Source organism: Oncorhynchus nerka, linkage group LG27, assembly GCF_034236695.1.
Source record: "Oncorhynchus nerka isolate Pitt River linkage group LG27, Oner_Uvic_2.0, whole genome shotgun sequence".
Taxonomy (NCBI): Eukaryota; Metazoa; Chordata; class Actinopteri; order Salmoniformes; family Salmonidae; genus Oncorhynchus; species Oncorhynchus nerka.
In genome coordinates, this window is record NC_088422.1 from 102204835 (window position 1) to 102214265 (window position 9431).

The following is a 9431-nucleotide window of genomic DNA, read 5'->3' on the forward strand; positions in this document are numbered from 1 at the left end:
GACCTCTACTAACTCTACTCTGTCTCCTCTCTGTTGTTCTACACTACATGACCTCTACTAACTCTACTCCGTCTCCTCCTCTCTGTTGTTCTACACTCCCTCTACTAACTCTACTCTCTGTTGTTCTACACTACATGACCTCTACTAACTCTACTCTGTCTCCTCTCTGTTGTTCTACACTACATGACCTCTACTAACTCTACTCTGTCTCCTCCTCTCTGTTGTTCTACACTACATGACCTCTACTAACTCTACTCTCTGTTGTTCTACACTACATGACCTCTACTAACTCTACTCTGTCTCCTCTCTGTTGTTCTACACTACATGACCTCTACTAACTCTACTCTGTCTCCTCTCTGTTGTTCTACACTACATGACCTCTACTAACTCTACTCTGTCTCCTCTCTGTTGTTCTACACTACATGACCTCTACTAACTCTACTCCGTCTCCTCTCTGTTGTTCTACACTACATGACCTCTACTAACTCTACTCTGTCTCCTCCTCTCTGTTGTTCTACACTACATGACCTCTACTAACTCTACTCTCTGTTGTTCTACACTACATGACCTCTACTAACTCTACTCTCTGTTGTTCTACACTACATGACCTCTACTAACTCTACTCTGTCTCCTCCTCCCTGCTGTTCTACACTACATGACCTCTACTAACTCTACTCTGTCTCCTCTCTGTTGTTCTACACTACATGACCTCTACTAACTCTACTCTGTCTTCTCCTCTCTGTTGTTCTACACTACATGACCTCTACTAACTCTACTCTGTCTTCTCCTCTCTGTTGTTCTACACTACATGACCTCTACTAACTCTACTCTGTCTCCTCTCTGTTGTTCTACACTACATGACCTCTACTAACTCTACTCTCTGTTGTTCTACACTACATGACCTCTACTAACTCTACTCTGTCTCCTCCTCTCTGTTGTTCTACACTACATGACCTCTACTAACTCTACTCTGTCTCCTCTCTGTTGTTCTACACTACATGACCTCTACTAACTCTACTCTGTCTCCTCCTCTCTGTTGTTCTACACTACATGACCTCTACTAACTCTACTCTCTGTTGTTCTACACTACATGACCTCTACTAACTCTACTCTGTCTCCTCTCTGTTGTTCTACACTACATGACCTCTACTAACTCTACTCTGTCTCCTCTCTGTTGTTCTACACTACATGACCTCTACTAACTCTACTCTGTCTACTCTCTGTTGTTCTACACTACATGACCTCTACTAACTCTACTCTGTCTCCTCTCTGTTGTTCTACACTACATGACCTCTACTAACTCTACTCTGTCTCCTCTCTGTTGTTCTACACTACATGACCTCTACTAACTCTACTCTCTGTTGTTCTACACTACATGACCTCTACTAACTCTACTCTGTCTCCTCTCTGTTGTTCTACACTACATGACCTCTACTAACTCTACTCTGTCTCCTCTCTGTTGTTCTACACTACATGACCTCTACTAACTCTACTCTGTCTCCTCTCTGTTGTTCTACACTACATGACCTCTACTAACTCTACTCTGTCTCCTCCTCTCTGTTGTTCTACACTACATGACCTCTACTAACTCTACTCCGTCTCCTCTCTGTTGTTCTACACTACATGACCTCTACTAACTCTACTCTGTCTCCTCTCTGTTGTTCTACACTACATGACCTCTACTAACTCTCCTCTCTGTTGTTCTACACTACATGACCTCTACTAACTCTACTCTCTGTTGTTCTACACTACATGACCTCTACTAACTCTACTCTGTCTCCTCTCTGTTGTTCTACACTACATGACCTCTACTAACTCTACTCTGTCTCCTCTCTGTTGTTCTACACTACATGACCTCTACTAACTCTACTCTACCTCCTCTCTGTTGTTCTACACTACATGACCTCTACTCTGTCTCCTCCTCTCTGTTGTTCTACACTACATGACCTCTACTAACTCTACTCTGTCTCCTCCTTCCTGTTCTACACTACATGACCTCTACTAACTCTACTCTGTCTCCTCTCTGTTGTTCTACACTACATGACCTCTACTAACTCTACTCTGTCTCCTCCTCTCTGTTGTTCTACACTACATGACCTCTACTAACTCTACTCTGTCTCCTCTCTGTTGTTCTACACTACATGACCTCTACTAACTCTACTCCGTCTCCTCTCTGTTGTTCTACACTACATGACCTCTACTAACTCTACTCTGTCTCCTCTCATGCACGATCGATTTTGTATTTCCACTTGATAACAGTCAAGACCCAAGCCCCTTACTTGACGACAGCACAGACATACAGACATTTCACCGGGTCATGTCTGGAATGGCGCTAGGTTGGGTCTTTTCCTGTTAATGTCACGGCGTGTCACTTCCTCTGACGTCACTTCCTGTCCTTTGTCCAACAGGGTATCATGCTAGTGTATGACATCACTAACGAGAAGTCCTTCGAGAACATCAAGAACTGGATCAGGAACATTGAAGAGGTATGAAGCTAGCCTGAAAACAAGTAGGTAGCCTGAAAACAAGTAGGTAGCCTGAAAACAAGTAGGTAGCCTGAAAACAAGTCAGGTGTGAAGCTACCGCAGCAGGTAGCCTAGAAACAATCAGGTGTGAAGCTACCGCAGCAGGTAGCCTAGAAACAATCAGGTGTGAAGCTACCGCAGCAGGTAGCCTAGAAACAATCAGGTGTGAAGCTACCGCAGCAGGTAGCCTAGAAACAATCAGGTGTGAAGCTACCGCAGCAGGTAGCCTAGAAACAATCAGGTGTGAAGCTACCGCAGCAGGTAGCCTAGAAACAATCAGGTGTGAAGCTACCGCAGCAGGTAGCCTAGAAACAATCAGGTGTGAAGCTACCGCAACAGGTAGCCTAGAAACAATCAGGTGTGAAGCTACCGCAGCAGGTAGCCTAGAAACAATCAGGTGTGAAGCTACCGCAGCAGGTAGCCTAGAAACAATCAGGTGTGAAGCTACCGCAGCAGGTAGCCTAGAAACAATCAGGTGTGAAGCTACCGCAGCAGGTAGCCTAGAAACAATCAGGTGTGAAGCTACCGCAACAGGTAGCCTAGAAACAATCAGGTGTGAAGCTACCGCAGCAGGTAGCCTAGAAACAATCAGGTGTGAAGCTACCGCAGCAGGTAGCCTAGAAACAATCAGGTATGAAGCTACCACAGCAGGTAGCCTAGAAACAATCAGTAGCAATACTCAGTCTTCTATTATTCTGTCTGTCTGCAGCAATACTCAGTCTTCTCATTATGTCTGTAGCAATACTCAGTCTTCTCTCATTCTGTCTGTAGTATTACTGAGTCTCCTACTTCTCATTATGTCTGTAGCAATACTCAGTCTTCTCTCATTCTGTCTGTAGTATTACTGAGTCTCCTACTTCTCATTATGTCTGTAGCAATACTCAGTCTTCTCTCATTCTGTCTGTAGCAATACTCAGTCTTCTCTCATTCTGTCTGTAGCAATACTCAGTCTTCTCATTATGTCTGTAGCAATACTCAGTCTTCTCTCATTCTGTCTGTAGCAATACTCAGTCTTCTCTCATTCTGTCTGTAGCAATACTCAGTCTTCTCTCATTCTGTCTGTAGCAATACTCAGTCTTCTCTCATTCTGTCTGTAGTATTACTGAGTCTCCTCCTTCTCTGTCTGTCTGTAGCAATAATCAGTCTTCTCTCATTCTGTCTGTTGCAATAATCAGTCTTCTCTCATTCTGTCTGTAGCAACACTCAGTCTTCTCTCATTCTGTCTGTAGTATTACTGAGTCTCCTCCTTCTCTGTCTGTCTGTAGCAATAATCAGTCTTCTCTCATTCTGTCTGTAGCAATACTCAGTCTTCTCTCACTCTGTCTGTCTGTAGCAATACTCAGTCTTCTCTCATTCTGTCTGTCTGTAGCAATAATCAGTCTTCTCTCATTCTGTCTGTAGCAATAATCAGTCTTCTCTCATTCTGTCTGTCTGTAGCAATACTCAGTCTTCTCTCATTCTGTCTGTAGCAATACTCAGTCTTCTCTCATTCTGTCTGTCTGTAGCAATACTCAGTCTTCTCTCATTCTGTCTGTAGCAATACTCAGTCTTCTCTCATTCTGTCTGTCTGTAGCAATACTCAAGTCTTCTCTCATTCTGTCTGTCTGTAGCAATACTCAGTCTTCTCTCATTCTGTCTGTCTGTAGCAATACTCAGTCTTCTCATTATGTCTGTAGCAATAATCAGTCTTCTCTCATTCTGTCTGTCTGTAGCAATACTCAGTCTTCTCATTATGTCTGTAGCAATACTCAGTCTTCTCATTATGTCTGTAGCAATACTCAGTCTTCTCTCATTCTGTCTGTAGTATTACTGAGTCTCCTCCTTCTCTCTGTCTGTAGCAATACTCAGTCTTCTCTCATTCTGTCTGTAGTATTACTGAGTCTCCTCATTCTGTCTGTCTGTAGCAATACTCAGTCTTCTCTCATTCTGTCTGTAGCAATACTCAGTCTTCTCTCATTCTGTCTGTCTGTAGCAATACTCAGTCTTCTCTCATTCTGTCTGTAGCAATACTCAGTCTTCTCTCATTCTGTCTGTCTGTAGCAATACTCAGTCTTCTCTCATTCTGTCTGTAGCAATACTCAGTCTTCTCTCATTCTGTCTGTCTGTAGCAATACTCAAGTATTCTCTCATTCTGTCTGTCTGTAGCAATACTCAGTCTTCTCATTATGTCTGTAGCAATAATCAGTCTTCTCTCATTCTGTCTGTCTGTAGCAATACTCAGTCTTCTCTCATTCTGTCTGTCTGTAGCAATACTCAGTCTTCTCATTATGTCTGTAGCAATAATCAGTCTTCTCTCATTCTGTCTGTCTGTAGCAATACTCAGTCTTCTCATTATGTCTGTAGCAATACTCAGTCTTCTCATTATGTCTGTAGCAATACTCAGTCTTCTCATTATGTCTGTAGCAATACTCAGTCTTCTCATTATGTCTGTAGCAATACTCAGTCTTCTCTCATTCTGTCTGTAGTATTACTGAGTCTCCTCCTTCTCTCTGTCTGTAGCAATACTCAGTCTTCTCTCATTCTGTCTGTAGTATTACTGAGTCTCCTCCTTCTCTGTCTGTCTGTAGCAATACTCAGTCTCCTCCTTCTCTGTCTGTCTGTAGCAATACTCAGTCTTCTCATTATGTCTGTAGCAATAATCAGTCTTCTCTCATTCTGTCTGTCTGTAGCAATACTCAGTCTCCTCATTATGTCTGTAGCAATACTCAGTCTTCTCTCATTCTGTCTGTCTGTAGCAATACTCAGTCTTCTCATTCTCTGTCTGTCTGTAGCAATACTCAGTCTTCTCTGTCTGTCTGTAGCAATACTCAGTCTTCTCATTCTGTCTGTCTGTAGTATTACTGAGTCTCCTCCCCCTCTGTCTGTAGTATTACTGAGTCTCCTCCTCCTCTGTCTGTAGTATTACTGAGTCTCCTCCTCCTCCTCTGTCTGTAGCAATACTCAGTCTTCTCTCATTCTGTCTGTCTGTAGTATTACTGAGTCTTCTCCTCCTGTCTGTAGCAATACTCAGTCTTCTCTCATTCTGTCTGTAGTATTACTGAGTCCCCTCCTTCTCTGTCTGTCTGTAGCAATACTCAGTCTTCTCTCATTCTGTCTGTAGTATTACTGAGTCTTCTCCTCCTCTGTCTGTCTGTAGCAATACTCAGTCTTCTCTCATTCTGTCTGTAGTATTACTGAGTCTTCTCCTCCTCTGTCTGTCTGTAGCAATACTCAGTCTTCTCTCATTCTGTCTGTAGTATTACTGAGTCTTCTCCTCCTGTCTGTAGCATGCCTCCTCTGACGTGGAGAGGATGATCCTAGGAAACAAGTGTGACATGAACGACAAAAGACAGGTGTCAAAAGAACGAGGAGAAAAGGTATGGAGGGTCTCCGAGTTTCAGGGTCTCTGTGTGTTTCAAATAAGCACCAACGAGTCTGAGATGTCTTGTTGCAGGCTGCGTTGGAAACAATGTGATAACGTTCCCGAGAAAAGAGAAACCCCCACACTGCTCTTCATAGTGTCTTTGGTGAAACCCCCCACACTGCTCTTCATAGTGTCTTTGGTGAAACCCCCACACTGCTCTTCATAGTGTCTTTGGAGAAACCCCCCACACTGCCCTTCATAGTGTCTTTGGTGAAACCCCCACACTGCTCTTCATAGTGTCTTTGGAGAAACCCCCACACTGCTCTTCATAGTATCTTTGGAGAAACCCCCACACTGCTCTTCATAGTGTCTTTGGAGAAACCCCCACACTGCTCTTCATAGTGTCTTTGGAGAAACCCCCACACTGCTCTTCATAGTGTCTTTGGAGAAACCCCCACAGTGCTCTTCATAGTGTCTTTGGAGAAACCCCCACACTGCTCTTCATAGTATCGTTGGAGAAACCCCCACATTGCTCTTCATAGTCTCTTTGGTGAAACCCCCACACTGCTCTTCATAGTCTCTTTGGAGAAACCCCCACATTGCTCTTCATAGTCTCTTTGGAGAAACCCCCACACTGCTCTTCATAGTCTCTTTGGAGAAACCCCCACACTGCTCTTCATAGTCTCTTTGGAGAAACCCCCACACTGCTCCTCATAGTCTCTTTGGAGAAACCCCCACACTGCTCCTCATAGTCTCTTTGGTGAAACCCGCCACACTGTTCTTCATAGTATCTTTGGTGTAAATGTACTCCCAGTTGTATGTTTGACAATACTCATAATATACAGTATGATCTATGTCTGTCAGAGTCAGCCCAGTTCTCCCTTCATGATGTAGTACAATTCCCTTTTGTAACAGAAAGGTAACATCACTTTTACGTTCTGTGCTATGCCTCTTGGAAAGTGTTGCATGTGGGGGTGGGGGGGGCTGCTGTTGATTCTTTTTAAAGGTACATCTGTTAATAACATGAATTGTTCTCATAATGTTTTATTTGTCACAGTTGGCGATTGATTACGGCATCAAGTTCTTAGAAACAAGCGCCAAATCCAGCCTGAATGGAAGAGGTGAGTTATGTTCCATTCTACTATTCATTTATACCTATTTATTCATTATTATGAATGTGGAAGAGGTGAGTTCTGTTCCATTCTATTCATTTATACCTATTTATTCATTATTATGAATGTGGAAGAGGTGAGTTCTGTTCCACACTATTCATTTATACCTATTTATTCATTCTTCTCTCAGTCTTTTTCCATTGAAAACAGGACATTTTTTCCTCTAATAAACGTGTTCATTATGTTTTGTTGTTGTTTTGAAACACAGTCCTTTTTCACACTGGGAAGAGACATAATGACGAGACTCAACAGAAAAATAGTGAGTTAATGTTTGTTGTTTTGCAGATGATGATGCTCATATGATGTGATGTATTCTTATCCAGAACGTAGGTTCCAACTGTTGTTGACAGCAATGGGATCTTAAGAGTGGTAATTGACCCTTTCCACCCCCCCGCTTTAGAACGACAACAGTCCTCCAGGAGGAGGTGGGCCGGTCAAGATCACAGAGACCCGGTCAAAGAAGAGCAACTTCTTCAGATGTTCACTGTTCTAGTGGATCCGTCCTCTCCTTTCCATTGGACTGATACAGCCTTTATCTGCCCTGCTGCTTCAACCTGGAGCTGAGCAGAATACACCCCCAACCCCTCACCTGGAACCAGGCTACCTACCTAGCACTCCTCCAACCCCTCACCTGGAACCAGGCTACCTACCTAGCACTCCTCCAACCCCTCACCAGGCCTGAAACCAGGCTACCTACCTAGCACTCCTCCAACCCCTCACCTGGAACCAGGCTACCTACCTAGCACACCCCCAACCCCTCACCTGAAACCAGGCTACCTACCTAGCACTCCTCCAACCCCTCACCTGGAACCAGGCTACCTACCTAGCACACCCCAACCCCTCACCTGGAACCAGGCTACCTACCTAGCACTCCTCCAACCCTCACCTGGAACCAGGCTACCTACCTAGCACTCCTCCAACCCCTCATCTGGAACCAGGCTACCTACCTAGCACTCCTCCAACCCCTCACCATGCCTGGTACCAGGCTACCTACCTAGCACTCCTCCAACCCCTCACCTGGAACCAGGCTACCTACCTAGCACACCCCCAACCACTCACCTGGAACCAGGCTACCTACCTAGCACACCCCCAACCCCTCACCTGGAACCAGGCTACCTACCTAGCACTCCTCCAACCCCTCACCAGGCCTGAAACCAGGCTACCTACCTAGCACTCCTCCAACCCCTCACCTGGAACCAGGCTACCTACCTAGCACACCCCCAACCCCTCACCTGAAACCAGGCTACCTACCTAGCACTCCTCCAACCCCTCACCTGGAACCAGGCTACCTACCTAGCACACCCCCAACCCCTCACCTAGAACCAGGCTACCTACCTAGCACTCCTCCAACCCCTCACCTGGAACCAGGCTACCTACCTAGCACTCCTCCAACCCCTCACCTGGAACCAGGCTACCTACCTAGCACTCCTCCAACCCCTCACCAGGCCTGGTACCAGGCTACCTACCTAGCACTCCTCCAACCCCTCACCTGGAACCAGGCTACCTACCTAGCACTCCTCCAACCCCTCACCTGGAACCAGGCTACCTACCTAGCACACCCCCAACCACTCACCTGGAACCAGGCTACCTACCTAGCACTCCTCCAACCCCTCACCAGGCCTGGGTACCAGGCTACCTACCTAGCACTCCTCCAACCCCTCACCAGGCCTGGTACCAGGCTACCTACCTAGCACTCCTCCAACCCCTCGCCAGGCCTGGTACCAGGCTACCTACCTAGCACACCCCCAACCCCTCACCAGGCCTGGGTACCAGGCTACCTACCTAGCACTCCTCCAACCCCTCACCTGGAACCAGGCTACCTACCTAGCACTCCTCCAACCCCTCACCAGGCCTGGTACCAGGCTACCTACCTAGCACTCCTCCAACCCCTCACCAGGCCTGGTACCAGGCTACCTAGCACTCCTCCAACCCCTCACCAGGCCTGGTACCAGGCTACCTACCTAGCACACCCCCAACCCCTCACCTGGAACCAGGCTACCTACCTAGCACTCCTCCAACCCCTCACCAGGCCTGGTACCAGGCTACCTACCTAGCACTCCTCCAACCCCTCACCAGGCCTGTTACCAGGCTACCTACCTAGCACTCCTCCAACCCCTCACCAGGCCTGGTACCAGGCTACCTACCTAGCACACCCCCAACCCCTCACCTGGAACCAGGCTACCTACCTAGCACTCCTCCAACCCCTCACCAGGCCTGGTACCAGGCTACCTACCTAGCACTCCCCCAACCCCTCACCAGGCCTGGTACCAGGCTACCTACCTAGCACTCCTCCAACCCCTCACCAGGCCTGAAACCAGGCTACCTACCTAGCACTCCTCCAACCCCTCGCCAGGCCTGGTACCAGGCTACCTACCTAGCACACCCCCAACC

At 46.6% G+C, this 9431-nt stretch overlaps 1 protein-coding gene across 1 annotated transcript in view; it reads left to right on the plus strand.

Annotated features, from left to right (window-relative positions):
• Positions 1-7875, plus strand: part of LOC115127130 (ras-related protein Rab-8B) — a 27795-nt gene extending 19920 nt beyond the window's left edge. The window contains exons 4-9 of the mRNA XM_065012490.1: positions 2409-2486; positions 5792-5881; positions 6926-6989; positions 7053-7054; positions 7249-7299; positions 7441-7875. Coding sequence (XP_064868562.1) covers positions 2409-2486; positions 5792-5881; positions 6926-6989; positions 7053-7054; positions 7249-7299; positions 7441-7533 — 378 coding nt within the window. The 3' untranslated portion in view covers positions 7534-7875. The remainder of the gene's footprint in view (positions 1-2408; positions 2487-5791; positions 5882-6925; positions 6990-7052; positions 7055-7248; positions 7300-7440) is intronic.
• The last annotated feature ends 1556 nt before the right edge of the window (positions 7876-9431 follow it).